This window comes from Chelmon rostratus, chromosome 21, assembly GCF_017976325.1.
Source record: "Chelmon rostratus isolate fCheRos1 chromosome 21, fCheRos1.pri, whole genome shotgun sequence".
Lineage (NCBI taxonomy): Eukaryota > Metazoa > Chordata > Actinopteri > Chaetodontiformes > Chaetodontidae > Chelmon > Chelmon rostratus.
In genome coordinates this window covers 1,828,259-1,845,025 of record NC_055678.1, presented here as the reverse complement: position 1 = coordinate 1,845,025, position 16,767 = coordinate 1,828,259, and the positions used below count along the sequence as shown (strand labels likewise).

At 45.5% G+C, this 16,767-nt stretch overlaps 1 protein-coding gene across 1 annotated transcript in view; it reads left to right on the top strand.

The window, feature by feature from the left end:
- The window catches only part of LOC121624961 (glutamate receptor ionotropic, delta-1-like), a 475,076-nt gene that overhangs the window by 268,043 nt on the left and 190,266 nt on the right, over positions 1-16,767 (top strand). Inside the window, exon 3 of the mRNA XM_041962947.1 lies at positions 3,158-3,442. Coding sequence (XP_041818881.1) covers positions 3,158-3,442 — 285 coding nt within the window. The remainder of the gene's footprint in view (positions 1-3,157; positions 3,443-16,767) is intronic.

The window sequence follows — 16,767 nt, the reverse complement described above, 5'->3', positions numbered from 1 at the left end:
CATCCAACGACTGTTAGTGGACTTCTTTTGGGACAGGTTGCACTGGGTACCACAGAGCGTCCTGTTTCTCCCTAAGGAGGAAGGTGGGCAGGGCCTGATCCATCTGGCCAGTAGGGGTGCTGCCTTCCGGATCCAGTTTATTCAGAGACTGATCACTGGACCTACAGACCTGGTGTGGAGACCCACATCCTGCTGCATCCTCAGGCGGTGTGGTGGTCTAGGACTGGGTCTGTCTCTGTTTTTAATGGACCCCAGTAAGCTGAACATTTCATCTCTGCCAGCCTTTTACAGGAGTGTTTTTTCAGTGTGGACTTTGCTGAGAAAGCAGAGGCAGCAGCAGGCGGACTCTCTTTACTGGCTTCTGCAAGAACCAGTACTGTTTGGAGGACATTTAACCAGTCCGAGCTGGGGTGGACCCACTCTGTCCAGACTGCTTCGGACTGCTGGAATTTCCACTCTGGGCCAGGTGGTGGAGCTAACCGGACCTGGGTTGGGCGACCCTGCTGGACTTGCGGCTCGGCTGAGAGTGAGGTCAACAAGAGTCATCAACCAGCTGCTGCAACACTGGAGACATCAGCTGACAGGACATGAATGTACTTTGTTGAAAGACTTTTGTGGTGGTGCACTACTACCAAACTGTGCAGACCCGTATCCTGTCATCAGACTGTTTCCTGGTTTTAAAAACTGTTCTGGTCCTTTACTCGAGCCTGTCGACCCTGTAGGTGTTTCTATGGAGGACGCCTCAGGGAAGACGCTGTACAAACTGTTGGTAAAGACTCTGAACCAGAATAAACTGAACGGGCGCAGTGACACCCCATGGAGGACTTACTGGTCCTTAAACCCTCCATTCAGGTCTGCATGGAGGTCCTTGTACAAACCTCCTCTAGCAGGGAAACATGGAGACCTGCAGTGGAGGATCTTACATGGCGCTGTAGCAGTGAACTCCTTCCTCTCTGTGATCAACGCTGCTGTAGAGGACAAATGTCCCTTCTGCAGCCACAGAGAGACGGTGTTTCACTGCTTCTCAGAGTGCTCCCGTCTCACAGCTCTGTTTCTGCTGCTGGAAACCATCTTCAGTCGATGTGGAGAGGTTTTCACGAAGCAGGTTTTTATCTTTGGTTTTAAATACACTCGCCAACAGAAAAACAAAGGACAGATACTGAACTTTGTTTTAGGACAGGCAAAGATGGCGGTGTATGTGAGCTGGAGGAGGAAGGTGGAGGAAGACTTGAATGTTGACGTGCTTCCGGTTTTTGTGAAAATGGTGAAGTCCAGACTGATTATTGATTTCAGTTTTTACAGGGCTGTTCAGGACCTGGACAGTTTCCAGGTGAGGTGGGGTTATGAGGGGGGGCTCTGCTCTGTAGCAGAGGGACTGCTACACTTTGGACATGTGCTGATGTAACTGTAACATCTGTCAGTTAGTCTGTTTGTGTGAATGTCCTGATTATTGATTTTATACAGTGAACAAAAAGACAAATAAACGTCTGGTTAAAAATCAAATCAAATCTCTCTCTGTCTCTGTCTCTCTGTCTGTCTGTCTATCTGTCTGTCTCTCTCTGTCTGTCTCTGTCTCTCTCTCTCTCTCACTCTGTCTCTCTCTGTCTCTCTCTCTGTCTGTCTATCTGTCTGTCTCTCTCTGTCTGTCTCTGTCTCTGTCTCTCTCTCTCACTCTGTCTCTCTCTGTCTCTGTCTCTGTCTCTCTCTGTCTCTGTCTGTCTGTCTGTCTCTCTCTGTGTCTCTCTGTCTCTCCGTCTCTCTGTCTCTCTCTCTCTGTCTCTGTCTCTCTGTCTGTCTGTCTCTTTCTCTCTCTCTGTCTATCTGTCTGTCTCTCTCTGTCTGTCTCTGTCTCTCTCTCTCTCTCTCTCTCTCTCTCTGTCTCTCTCTCTCTCTCTCTCTCTCTCTCCGTCTCTCTGTCTCTGTCTCTGTTTCATATTGGATGTGTGTTGCTTGTAATGAATACAAACTGCTGTGGGTGAATAAAACGCTCGGCGTGGAAAATGCTTTGGAAAATGTCAGATTCACTCGTCACCTTCCACAGAACGCTGTCAGTCATTTCCGTTTGAGTGAGACTTCCTGCTGGAAGGAGAAGGAAGGCAAACCGTCTTCTCTTCAGTAATTAAAAAGCCAGGACAGAACTGAAATCCTGGTATCATGCATGGCTTCACTTCTCATTCTGTAAAACAAGCCGTGTTCAGGGTCCCTGTACCTGGAGACGTACCAAGGTGAGAACACTGCAGTGGTACAGGTGATCGGCGTCTCGCCGGGCAGCTTCAGGCAGAGAGGAAGTGGAGGACGGCAGTAGATTTAGGAAACAGCCCCTCAGGAGATAGCTGCCATATCTGAGACTCGATCTTGTGTTCAGAAACATGGCAGCTTTGTGTGGAGCGCACAGTGCTGTGCAGGATGGTGAGGAAGAGGAAGAAGCTCAGATCTCGTGAGTTAGCGGCGAAGGTCAGAGAACTGCTGTGGAGAGCGTCTGATCTTTAAACATGTCGCTGAGGGTAAAGGTTAGAGACTGTATGGTGTATTTGTCGGTTTGCTAAGCTAACACATGCTAACTGCTGAGCTGATTGTGAATCTGTGTAATATTTGTGCTTTCGATAGCTTTGATTGGGGAATATGTGCCGGCAGAATTGTTTCCCGCGTCCGACCTCTGCATGCGTGGAAGCCTTTCAGTCCGTTTGCAGTAGCTTGCAGTGTTTCTCCACACACGGCGATGGCAGCTGGATAACTCAGCGTGCATTCAGATGAATCTGCCAGTCAGCCCGCTCAGGTCAGACTAATTTCAACCTTTAGTTTAACCTCAACAGACTGAATGTGCGGCCTGTTTAATCATCCGAGACAGCCGCAGGTTTAGCTCAGGTCAGGGATAAACAATGCTTTTACCTGTCACGCCGGTACGTGGATTTATGACAGAGCAGCGATGAGAGGTCAACACACCGTTTAACATCAGAGCTGGGCTTCTGCAGGACTCCACGCAGCCTTTGACATCCATCGCTGTGTGCGCTGATTTGTATCTGTGCAGCATTTCGTCCAGCTGTCCCGCTTTGTCTGAGTGTGGCTTTCAATTTGCATCACTTTGTCCACATGTAATACTGAAACAACCTCTCCCTGTATTCTCACCCTCAACCTGCCCCCCTCCCCTCCCCTCCAGCCTGCGAGCTGATGAACCAGGGCATACTGGCGCTGGTTACCTCAACGGGCTGCGCGTCGGCCAGCGCGCTGCAGTCCCTGACGGACGCCATGCACATCCCGCACCTGTACATCCAGCGGAACAGCGAGGGCTCGCCGCGGACCGCCTGCCAGTTCAACCCGAGCCCCGGCGGGCAACGCTACACGCTGGCTGCCAGGCCGCCCGTCCGCCTCAACGACGTCATGCTGACTCTGGTGGAGGAGCTGCGCTGGCAGAAGTTCATCGTGTTCTACGACATCGAGTACGGTAAGTGATCGACAGACGGCGGCCGCTGCGCTGGCGTCAGGAAGCAGTTTTCTTGGCGTTTGTGGAAGTTTGTGGAACTTTTGGAGCGATTTAACTGGTGGAAATTCAACCGCCGGTCAAACGTTCTGTGTTCTGTGTGCGGCTGTGAAACTTGGTACATGTTGTGGAAGCCAGATGATCTTCAAATGTACCGATTTTTAACTTTTCCATGGCTGTAAAATGTGAATATTCTTTTAGCCTTTTTGGATTTAAACGCTGACGTGAGCACGTTGTCTTCTCTCGTTTGCTGTGATTTCACTCGTTCAGAAAACTTCAGCTTCATTGTGGCTTTCGTTGCTCGTCTCCACTTCGCTTCCTTTTCATCATTTCAGACTACTTGGAACAGTGATGCTGAAGCTAATTTGGATTGGCTCACTGATTGGATGTGTTTTTTGTGTATTTTATCACAGCTGCCGGCTGAAAGTTCATCATTAGCACATATTTACGCGTTTTGGTTGCTTTAATTTTGGAACTTTTAACTAATAATTGATGAGGTGATAAAGGTAAGTGCACGTGTTTAAAGCCACGTCTTCTGTTTTCCAGCTGTTTGTGATGTGGCGGCCCCTGGTGGTGGGATGATGCTACACAGTTAGCCTGTTCTGTCCGGTATTTGAGCTCTGTGGGGCGTCTGTGTCTTCTGTGGGTTTTGCAGTGAGGTTCTCTCAACGTTCTGTATAAGACCAAGTATCACAGCAGGACGCCGCGACCTCTTGATGACTCACCTGCTCTTTTAGACAGAAACGAAGCAAAGAAACCCACTCCGGCTCACACAGGGTTGCTCTTCAGGTGATAAAGAGGCTGGTATCTCTGCCTCTGGTGCTGACAGTTGCTCTGTAAGTTGTATTTTTTGGTTTCATGATGTTTGTCATACACCTGTCAGACTTCAGCTGCTCTGTGTGCACAGACGGCCTCTTTGCATATAAACGAACAATGACCGTCATCATTCTGCCTTTGGCTGACAGTGACACTGACTGATGACCAGACGGCAGCCTGACGACACAAACAGAGCCTCGGGTGTTCATTCAAAGCAAAACTCCAACATTAGCTTCCTAGCTAATGTCTCTTTTTATCTACAAGAGACACATCTGTTGAATGAGCGACCAAACAAACATCTGCTGACGAATCAGAAACTGCTAACATTAGCTTTCAGTCAGCTGCAGCACATTATTCAGCTTGAACAGTCACCTCCAAACACCGTGTGGACCGAAGCAGAAGTTTCTGTGTCTTTCAGAAATAACTTAAAAAATATTTCCAATGTTATAAATCTGGTGGATAAAACCTGAAACGGTGCGACGCTTCCACAACACTCATGTTACCTATTTGTTTACTCCTGTTGGACGTTTCAGCTGGCTTTTACATTTACCTGAAGTTGTCAATGCGCGCAGGCAACATGAAGACAATTAACTGAAAAAGCATCAGGAAAGGCTTTAAGCTGCCTAAATGATTTTCTGGCTTTGGAAAGGTTTCCGCCACCGGATGTTGCGGCAAAACTTCAGAGATCGACTCTCCTGTCTTCTCTATTTGTTTGGAATAGCTTACTCGGACTGTATCTTAATGAAATCACATTAGGCTCAATGGATTTTTGAGCGTGATCAATACAGGATGGTGGCAATTACAAAATAAGGATATAGACAGATGCAGGCATTTAGCCTCTCAGATACTCTTATCCGGAGTGATTTAGAGTAAGTGCATCAGCTGCTTCGGGCCAGGATCTGAATCCTTTAATAACGAACCAGTGGCTCGGTGAACATTAAGAGCAAAGGACGACCGTGAGGCTGCAGAGCAGAACGTTTCTTTTTCTCCACCTCACTCTGAGCCCGGAGAGACGTCCACGAACACTCGGCTTTAAATGCATCTCATACAAAACAAAACAGAGAAGACTATTTGTTCAACTACAGATGGGATTGTCTGTGTTCTAGCCTCCTCTACATCCTGCCCACCTCCCATCTCAAGCATAGATTGGGAACATTTGTCCATAATTTGGTGGTACGACAGTGTTCTCAATCAAGAATTTAAGCATTTTCACAGGATTTTGACAGCACATCATTTTGTTTACAGTCTCTTGTCACTTATGAACAGCTATAGACTCTTTGATTTGGGCTCCAGTCAGTAAACACATCTCACTTTGGACTAGCTCGGAGAAAAACACAATTTCGCTTTCAGCACTTGAACACAGAGTACGGCTGTTTAAAGCGAAGCGCGTTTGGATTCAGAGAGCCGCTGTGGCCTGAAGTTTGTGTTCTGCTTGTTCAACTGGTGTCTGATGAGTTGATCACACTGTCTCCCTTCAGGCCGATGGATCCATCAGTATCGACTCAAAACGATCACAGTTATCATGAATTTGATCACGATCCCCTATCGAGAGCGACCGGCCCTGATTCCTGTCATGCATCACGATCAGTCACATTCATCCTGTCATGTATTTTTATTCATTTATCTTGTTTGTTTGTGTTAAACAACAACATTTTAGCTCTGGCAGCATTAGCGTCTCTTATGAAAACTGACCAGGGGACACATTTCATGCAGAGGAATCGTTAAATCTGACGTGAGGTGATCAACATTTCTGAGCCAAAGACAAACCGGGAAACACATTTAAAATGGAAAATAACATCAATTTTGCAACACGCCCAGCTTATCAATTATAAGGCATTGTAAACTGAATTTGGACAAAACAAGAAATCTGAAGCAGTGATGCTGAGCTTTAGGGGGTTATTATTTTTATTATTATTATCTAATATAAAAAACTCCAACATATATGTCCCTGCTGCTTTTTCTTGTTAGTTTCCAGCCTGCTTATACGTACACTGATGAGGTCTGATGGATTTAATGCTCTGCAGGTCGGTCCTGGATGAAGACTTGGGTCAGCTGCAGTCTCAGTCGTCTCGTTTGGACCTTCCTCTCTGCTGCCATGACTTTACTTCTTATCTGTGAGGGACCAAAATAACACAGCATAGTTATTATGTGCAGTGAGATTGCTGTTCAGAATAAACCTGCCTTCACTTTCAACAAAGGCTGAACAGCTTTCAGCGATGTCACAGTCATCGTGTCGGTCTGTGAGTTTTCATAGCTTCTGTATCACAGCAAAGTGCTGTGCTACTAAACAAACACACCACCTGAGCCTCTGTGTGAAGATGCTGCATTGCATTGGGTGTTTGCATCATCGTCTGCTGCTGTGTTTGCTCTCTTTGTAATGTTGCAGCAGCTTGGTCATTGTTGCTGTTCCCAGGCCAGCTATAGCTGCAGTTGACTGATTGCAGATATAGACTGAACCTCATTGGCAGGCGGAGCGGGAACTATTAGAATATTAGAGACGCTGTATCTCTGCGTGCAGGAGCTCTTTCTTCTGTTGCTGTGGATGTTTCCTCCTACGCAGCTCCTCTCTACAACAAGCTGAACATGTGCATGAGCCTTCACAATCACACACTTCATTTTAATAGTGAGAATAACATTATGTCACCCTGTTCGTCCTATAAGCACCAACAGCTGCTTTCCAGCGCTGGTGTCAGCATCGGGCGGAGTGATGAGAGCTGAGAGCGAACCTGTGATCCGGCTCAGACCGAACCTGTGATCCGGCTCAGACCGAACCTGTGATCTGGCTCAGACCGGCACAGACTCGACTGGACCGTCAAGGATCACAGCAACAGATAACATTATATCTGTCCAAAGTTAATGACATGAGACAGGTCTTCATCTAGGACATGTGATTCTAAAAAGGTGTTGACTGGAACCAGAACTGGTTTGTTCTGTTATTTGTTTATGTTGGAAAAGACAGAGAGACATTTTAAAGGCTGAAATAATTCAACAAAGTCGTCAGTTAATTGTGTCATGTTCTCCTCTTGCTCATAACTTGGTGGGTAATTACCTGGGAGAAGCTAACTGAACCTACCGCAGGTGAAATGAACCCTTCACTGCACCGTGGAGCCTTTAAGGTTTTACTTTCCAACATGATGTTAAAGTTTTAGGATGTTTCGACTTCTTAATGCCACATTTTTTTCAACCTCAATCTTTCCTGAACCTTGATGCTCCGGTGGTTTTCATGTCAGTTTTGTCCAAAAGCATCAGTCTGTGTGGTGCATCCCAACATCTCAGCAATGGAGCTGGTGAATAAATAAAAACGCTATCGTAACTAAATCTATATACTTTGGTAATATGAAAACACTGCAGTTCTTATTTCTTGAGAGACTTCTGGATTTGCATCAGATTACGGGAGAATTGATCTCGCCTGGCTTCAAACTGTGTGTCTGTGGCCGAAGCTCAGTTGATGACGCTACGCTACGGCCGTGTTTTTGGTGTGGTGGCCGAGCATCTGTTCATTTAAAAAAAACAATGGTGGCTGAAGGGAGAAGTTTTCGCTGTTCTCCCGACTGTCTGCGGTAAGAGTTTCGCTCTTCATCGATCCGACTGATTGAAGTGATGGATGGTTCGTCCTGCCACGTATTTTCTGAAAGCGCCTGCCTCTTTCCAAACAGTTTCCGTGGACGACCTAAGAGACGGTTCTGTGTAACAAACCACCAGGTTACTGCAGCCCCCCCCTCCAGTGAGGACCAGCTGCTTTGGGTGATGGATGATTGCAGGATGAGAGAGAAGAAGGTCACGTTCCTTCAGTTCTTTGGATAAGCACGTCTTCTTTTTTTGCCAAAAAATAATTTCAGTTACTCACACTGGTCCTATGGCGAGCTACCTTTGACCCCGGGGAAACTCAGAGCAGGACAATAGACCGTGGAGGAGATGGAGGCAGCTGTTCATGTGTTTCTAAGTCACCTTCCAGAAATTACAGGTCTTTGATCAACGTATGTCTTCAATCAGCGCCGAGGTACGGCTGATAGCCTGTGTGCCGACTGAATACGAAGATGTGACTGCTGATGCGTCAGATGTGAGGCGGAACAGCGAAGTGGCGATCGAAACTCCAGCGGAGTCTGATTATCTGGCTTCGTCTCTGCCCTCCAACGATGCAGGGACCTCCTGGGCCAGTCAGAGCCGGTTCGAGTCCTGCTCGGCAGCGCGCTGACATTTGACTGACAGACATTCATAGATCCGGGCCCTGAGACTAAAGTGTGACGGCCTCGGACGGCGCCGTGGCGTGTCAAAACAGCTGCAGCTGCAAATGAATGTTTAATAATGTTCATAATATTAGCTTTAACAGCAGCGAGCGGCTTTTTAATGGCTCTGCTTTTGTTTTTACTTCATTGTTAAATGCGGCTGAAGAGCGCACTTCAAAGGTAATTGGGATTAGACTGTGGAGGATTGTTTTTCTAAGTGGAAAAAATGAATGTTGTCGGCGTCCGGCGCGGCAGAAACACGCCGTGCTGCGTGATCACGCCGCTCCGCTCGCCAATTAGTGGCAGCAGCGTCGGGGTGTGTGTGACTTCTGTTTTGTTTGCTCATGATTTCAGATCCTCTCGTGCATCTTTAGACATTTTCTTTCTTCTTTACTTCTTCGGTCTTTGGACGATCTGTGGAAATTTGATCGATTTAGTTTTACTACATGAATTGAATTTGGGTTCGGGTAAACACATTTTAATGATGACACAGATAATAAATATGGCCAAATATCAGATTTTATCACTGGAGGAAACTGATGTTTCCACTGCAGTCGCTGTGCTTTGATTTTTGTTTGTGTAATAAAACTGAATGTAGCTTAAAGTGACACCTGACACTTGACTTTAGCCAGAGCACAAAGGTTTGGTCAGGTATAAGTCATGTTTTCTAGTGTGCATCATGACAGTTTGAAGCCTTTTCATCATCATCTGCCTTCTATCAGTTTTTAAGTATAATTGTCCCAGAGGGCTGCACATAACCAAAGAAAAACCTCTTTGTTTGACATAATCACACAGCATTATCCATCCACTACCTTCTGCATCTATTCATTCTTCACTGAAAATATTACAAAATAATGAATAATTTAATAAACATCCGAGAACATTTGTAGTTCCACTCACATTCATAATATCCCTCCATGTAGCCTGACTTGTTTTCAAAATAAAAGCATGAGTTGGTGACACACGTGGTGTCTGTGCTGTGAGTGTAGAAATAAAAGAGCAGCACCTGGATCAGCGGGTTTCTGTCACTGAAAGTCAACTAAACGAACCACAAACACATTAAAGTTCGGACACCAACTTTGGACGCCCATGTCCCCATTCTTCCCCCTTCATCTTCATCCCTCCCTCCTCGCTCCGTGTGATGAGCGAAGCCATAATCAGCAGGGGCCATTTATTCAGATTACGGGCTCATTGTTGAGGGATACGAGAAGCAGATGGGCTTTTTGGTTTGGCTGTCTGGCCGAGTCTGTACGGGCCGACCGGGACTGTCAGTTGGCTGTGATGATGATTAAAGGAGGTCCTTGGATCGCCTCCTGCCTCCCCTCATCCTTCCAAAACCTCCCTGCTCGCGACCTTCCCTGCTCCATTTCTTAAAAGGGCAATAAGTAAGATGTTTGCCGCCTCATAGCACAAAATGGCCATAATATATCTACGGGAGGATGTTGTTCAACACTGTTAACACACAAATCCACACAGCGACTGGTTTTAGGACATTTTAATAGGCTATAAAGCCTGGTTTGCAAGCCCAAATATAAGAAAGCGGCACTGTGGTTCGAGTATTTTACATTTTGATGTGTTATCATTAGAAGATGTTTCCATTGGGCTTTGCAGCGGGGGCGCAGCAAACTTATGACAGGTGATGGAGCTGAATAAAGGTTAATAAAGGTCAATAAAAGGTTATTACTTCCCTCGTGGCCTTTTAATAATCACTGTCTTCTTCTTCTCTGACTCTCCTGCTGAGAAACCGCCTCCCTCTCCCTCTTTTTATTTTCTTCTCTCCTTCCTGCTCCTCCAGTTCGTTGTGTTATCGCGTCCACCGTCTCCTCTCACGCTCCCTGTTTCCATAATCCTTCTCTCAAGCATTCTCTACTGACTCCTCAGCATTTTCATGCCCTCGGTCTTATCTCCTGACCCCTGCAGCCGAGGCAAAATGTGTCTTCAACTTGTTGAGCGTGACACCTCGATGGGAGGCGGCGAGTTTTGAAACCTTATTCCATCGAGGGAAAACGAAGGAGTGGACAAAGTGAATTTTCTGGCTCTGTGACAGCATCCATCAATCTGTGAGCTGAGTTAAACTCTTCCTTTTCTTAAAACAAGTGGAAGTGGATGTTTCCAATGCAAATATATAAATCAGCTTTTTCTCTCTTTCCAACTTCCTCAAGTTAACTCTGTTTCAGCTTCATAAGGTGCAGCCACCAGCCTGCAGCTCGCTCTGTGAACTGAGGAGCCAAATGAATTCACAGTTGGAAATTTCCTCCAGAAGCGTCCAAACAGCAGCTACTGTTGCTGCTGTTCAGGCTTCACAGGAGCAATTTACTTCCCGACTGGCAGCCATGTTGGGAGGCCAACGCTAAATTGGCTAAAGTGCAGCTGTCTGGTCTGAGCTGCTGTCAGGACTGCAAATATCAATATATATATATTTTTTTTTTTGCGTAATTTGGTTTTTTGGCGAGGCGGTGGAGTCAGTGAAGAAATTTTCGAGGTTCAGAGTTAACCTGGAAACAGTAGCTGACAGAACGATCTCAGCTCAAGGTCTGCTGACTGTCATTTCTAAACCTGTCAGCTGTATCACATGGTCTTCATCAGCAGATTGAGTTTGTTCAGGAGAGATATAACAGCTATTAATCTATTAAGCTATTAATTACTATGCCAGTTTATTCCGTTTATCTGTGCTGAGGCAGTTAAACGGAATGGCATCCTGAATGATTGCCATTGATCAGCACATGAGTTCTTCAGGAAGAGATGTGTCAGAATACACACCAACAGAGAGGAAGCACACAGGAGGACCCACTGCAGCATTAGTTTCAGTTAGATGTTCCTAATAAACCGGCAACTGAGTTAATCCTCCCAGCACACACAGACCCTCAGTCAGTGCTGTATATCCTGCTTTATGGTATTTCAGTGTTCCTTTAGCGGCCACTAGAGGCTGAATTGCTCATTACATCTTATAATACAAAGCTGCTGGCAGAAACATTTAGAATAATAATAATAACTTTACTACTTTCTTACTGCCTCACCAGCGAGTCATTAGGAAATAAAGGTTTATTCCCTCTAAAGAAGCAGTAAACTCAATCTGCCCTTTTATAGTATGAGCTTTGGGTTGTGCAAAGGTGACAGTCAGGCCTGAGGGTGATGTCGGAGGAAAGGTCAGAGGTCAAGAAAGATCAGGATTATTCTTTCTCAAGAGAGCAGAGATACCTTCGGCAGATTTCATGGAAACCTGGCTGATAGTCGATATATCCAGAGAGCGTTTTGGCTCATTGAGCTTGATTAAATGTCGTCAGCTCGACTTTACGACGGTTTATTGAACAACGCTAGAACGATCTGCCTGGGTGTTTTTCACAGCTGGGGGAGGAGAGGTGAGGAGGGGGTAGATCACAGCGGGGGAAGTGAGTGAAACGTCTGGTGCACTGACCCGTTATTGGGACACACCACAGCGCCTCATTTATGACGTGTTTGACAGGTGTGCTGAATAACTGACCAGCAGCACTTTTATTAAGCAGCAAAAGTGAAGAAGAAGAAAGATCACCAGCTGCATACACACACACACACACACACACACAGAGGAGGATTGATTTGTGCCCCTCTGCGAGGGTATCAATATGGCCGCCGCGGCGCGTAGCTCCACCGAGCGTGACGCAGCAACTCAGCCACATCAAAGCTGCAGAATCCAAATCTCACGCTGGCCGCGCTCCGGCCGGCCGATCGCATGGCTGGACAGCCGGGCTGCGGTGCGCTCTGGGAAACGCTGTTTTTCATCAACACCCAATCAGAGGCAGCTGTCAGGTGGAACAGAAGGCCGTCCTGGGGAGAAACGCTGATAAAGACATTGACACGGAGGCTGGAGTGTGTGCTGTGGGTAAACAAACACACACTCCTTTCTCCTCCCTTTCTCTGCCACACACACACACACACACACACAAGCAGCTGACCTAACCTGACCTTGTCAAAGAGCGAGAGGGAGTTAAAACGAACAGAAGCTCGTCAGTAGGCTCAGTAATTAACGCTGCGTTCACGCCACCTTCAGCCCTGCATGAAAAACAGCCCTGACTCATTTGAATGAGACCAGTTCAGCACCCGTCCCATTAGTTTGTAAGGTGAATGTCACATTTCTGCGGTTTACCTCGCCATTGTTGCGCCATATGATAAAATTATAACCACCATGAAGTTCATAGATCTGTTTCTCAAACCTGATTGGCTGCTTGTGTTGTTCCAACATGGGGCTGATTCTGGTTTGAACACCCATTTACTATAGAAACCACTGTATTCAGAGAGGTGGCCATAGCACCGTCTATTAGCCTTGCTGCTGATTTGTCCCAGTGGCCACTCATGGTACTGCAATGGAAAGCTTTTCCCCATAGACCACCATTGTAAAAGAGACGTCTATGAAACTGTGTACAGGGCGCCGCAGGAAGCTGCAAACAAAGTCAATTGTTACTCTTCATTTTTAATTTTTGATCCATGATGGTTTTATATATGTAAAACTTTCCCAGAGCCTAAAAGATTTATCATTTATTTGCATGGTGTCATTCCAGTGTAATGTCTCTTACAGCCCTGTCCTCCACTCTCCTGATGTTTCGTTGCTGATCAGCGATGGGAAACTCTATCTACTTCTGGTCTCAGTGACGGTTGCTCGATACTTGCATTAGAGCTCGATCAATTTTATAGCCACAAATATTTTATTGCATGAGAGGTTCATGAAATGTGTTATCCTTCACACCTCAAGTGCATTTTTAGACGTACTGATAAGAATGGCTGCTTCAGCCAGCCTCTCTGTTAAACAGCGGGCTGCTTCGACTGTTTAACAGGTTTAAAAGGAACCGAGTGAAAGGGAAAGGAAGAAAAGGCTGGATTTGGTGCTTTACTTTTCAAGGTGTTTTGTCGTCTCATCTCTCAGTCATCATTCACAGTGGAAGTATATTATTAATCCCATTCATTAAACCATAACCATTTAAATTCTCAAACAAAAGGTACATCTCCATTTAAAGATACAGCAGTGCCGCTGCCGTGCCCCTCGCCGCTCTGCGTCAGTAAAGCAGGACGGATGGAGGAAGTCTGAGCGTGGAGCTGAAGGAGGAGGTTAACCAGAGCATCAGGCTGAATGATTCTGTTACGCCGCTAAGCTAATTTAGATTTTTGATAGATCTTATATGTAAGGCTAGCGAGCTTGTAGCGTGTGTGTGTGTGTGTGTGCGCGCGTGCGTGTGCGTGTGTGTGTGTGTGAGACCAGGCAGTCTCTCGACTTCCCTCAGGAGCCCCTCCGTCCAGTTTAAAAAGGTGTATATATACACAGTTTGCGGTGGTGGGTGAAAACTATTTTTTTTGTCCCCAAAATGTCTTCCTGTGTCCTCCTCGCGGCGTCTCTAAAAGAGGCAGCGCCGCCATCAGCAGGACGTCAGCGTGATCCTGCTTCTCTCATGAGTGCTTGTACAAAACGGTATCATTAGAGGCTCTGTAGGAGCCAAAAGGTATGGTTTCTTTATGAGTGTGATTTATTTTTTGTCCACTGGGTGGCGCATGATAATTAACCTTCTGCCAGGTATATAGCTAGGAACTATCTGTTGTTGGTCAGGCGTCCTACCTGGAAGGGCAAAGGGTTTTGTCCGCTACGTTACACCGCTATGCTACGGCAAAGCTAAGCGCTATGTTGGCTCACTGCTATTGATTTTGTCTTGTGACTACGGTGCTTAACCTGGTGTTGGACTCATGGAATAAATGTATCACCCTTGACTTAAAAAGTACAGTCGTTTTATTTCAGATCACAGTAAGTCAACAGTGTAGTTAGCAAATAGCCTCAGGTAACATCTAGCGCGTCAGCCTCGCCACCACCCGCGTCAGTGACGCCTCAGTAGTTCCGTATCAGAACAGAACTCCTTTAATAGGCTCTTTTATATGTTTTAGTAGTTTTTGCATTGGGGTCCTGTGGCACAGAGGAAAAAGGTGCGTCAGATCTTTACTCATTATTTGCACTCAAGACAACAAAGTGTTTATGTTGCACCTAAAAATGCGCCGGCAGATTTCATCAGACGCAGAATGTTGTCAGCTTGTAGTGGTTTTGTTAACAATAAGAGTAGAAATAGAACAACAGCAGAATGATCCTTTATTCAGTCTTTTCATATTGTGACACTGAAGTCTGTAAGCCTAATAACAAAGGGTGAGAGTATGTTGTGATGAGATAAATCTTTGCTGGCTTTGGTCTCTTCATTGGGGTTGTTGATGAAAAGAAATAGAGAGAATAACACCACATCATCCTTTAAATCCAGTGAATGGTATCAGTGTTTCTGCTGCTCTGCCAATCATAAACAAGTGAAAAGAGAAGTTGAACAGTCGACGTGTTTCCCCTTCAGCGGTTTCAAAGCAATGATATCTGGTGTTTCCACTCCGCCGCCGCGCTCTGACTGAGCCATACTGTGCGCTTCTGTTGACTTTCTATGAATGTTTCATCGCTGACAAGACTGATCAGATGAACAATGGCTCCCAACAGCAGTGAGATCTCTATCGAAGCGGGGCCGCCTGGAAACATGAGATTAAAATTAAAATGATTAAAGTTTAAAATATTAAAATGTGAAGTTACCGAGAGGGGGGAGGGGAGAGCAGAGTGAATTAGAGGGAGGTGAAGAGGGCGGAGGAGGAGGAGGAAAGAGGTGGATTAGCTGCAGACGGCGTGAAGAAAAGCTCTGCCCGAGGCTCGTCGCTGTTAGGATGCATTTATGCCTCGGCCTCTGTGAAGAGCTTGTTTGCCTCCTGAATGTGGAAACGTGTGTGAGTTGTTCTCCACGCTGCATCCGTTTGACAACCAGATCAATTAAAGGGCTGCTCCACCTACCTCACATGGTAAAAGTCAGCTCACCGGTCAGGAAGGCTCGACTCGGCTTGTGAAAACAGCTGTATGACGTCTCTGCGTCTGTGGAGGAGCTTTGTCAAGTCTGACAACACCCTGATGATGTCACGGTGATGTCAGCAAGGTTATTTTAGTCGCCGGAACTCCCCTTTTAGGCTTGGGCTGAAAGTTTTTCTTTTCTTTTGATGATTCATTCATGTCTTGAAGGGTCAGTTGGCAGGGCTGCAGTCAGGAGTTTAGAAATGTCGAGGTCGTGATCTGGACTGGGTCTCCTTCCCTGCACCATCCCCTCCAACCCAGCCAGCAAAGACAAAGTCCAAACACTCACACTGAGCTGTTATATTTGATCAGAAGTTCTTTCAAGGCCGTTCCTCTGAGAACCTGAAGTCTGAAGTATACATTATCCATTTTATTTCATAAACTGAAGTCTTACATGCTGTTTTAAATTGCGTGTAAATTTAGTGTAATTCAGCAACTAAATCTTGATGCACAATGTTCAAAAATGCAGAACCAGCCTAAAAAAAAACACAACTGTAGAAAATCTCCCAAATTCCTAGAAGAAACAGAGAGGACATGACCTCAGTGTCATCAGCAGTAGGTAGACCCAGCAGTCGGTCACCTCAGCTCATATGTAATGACTGAATTAGCTCAAAAGTCATCTCTGTATGAATTGAGAATGACCCCCAAATTCAAATGCAATTCTTGAATTTCGATATTAATTTGAATTAAAAATTCAAAACAGGAAGTGGAATTGCAATTCCATGAAATTCAAAGAAATTCATGATAATGAAAGTATAGTTAACAAAGATTCTGTACAGACTTAAATACAATATGTATTTAATATCTACAGTATCTACTGTATATTAATATAGGGCCTTACCTTATGTCCACAGCATGATTTTGTATATTACATATATAACAGAAAATGGCCCCAAGTGTACCACAATTTGTCACTACAAATATATACTCAATAAAACTGATCCTTAAAATTGCAAACATTGAAATGGAGCAAAATCAGAAAAGACAAGACTTCATTTCCCAGAATGCTTTACTTTATCCTCGTCTACTGACATTTTGTTTTGGGTAGGCTGTTGTGTACGACCCTATTTAAGGGCTATAGCTGATGTTGAGAGGATGTTTAGTGTTGGTGGAAAGATGTTCCGACCAGAGCGACGCCGCCTCAATGATAAGATGAAGAGCTGATGATCATTAAATGTAACACTGTTACCCCGAGAAGTAAATAAAACAGTTATTGCATTCACCACAGCTTTGTGTAATTTGATTACCTTAAAATATTGTTTTTTAATATAAGTATGTTTGCTTAATAATAGTCTCTGTATTGCATGTATTGTGTTTTAGATATAATTATTCCATGAAAAACACATGCTAAGTATCACATTCGCATT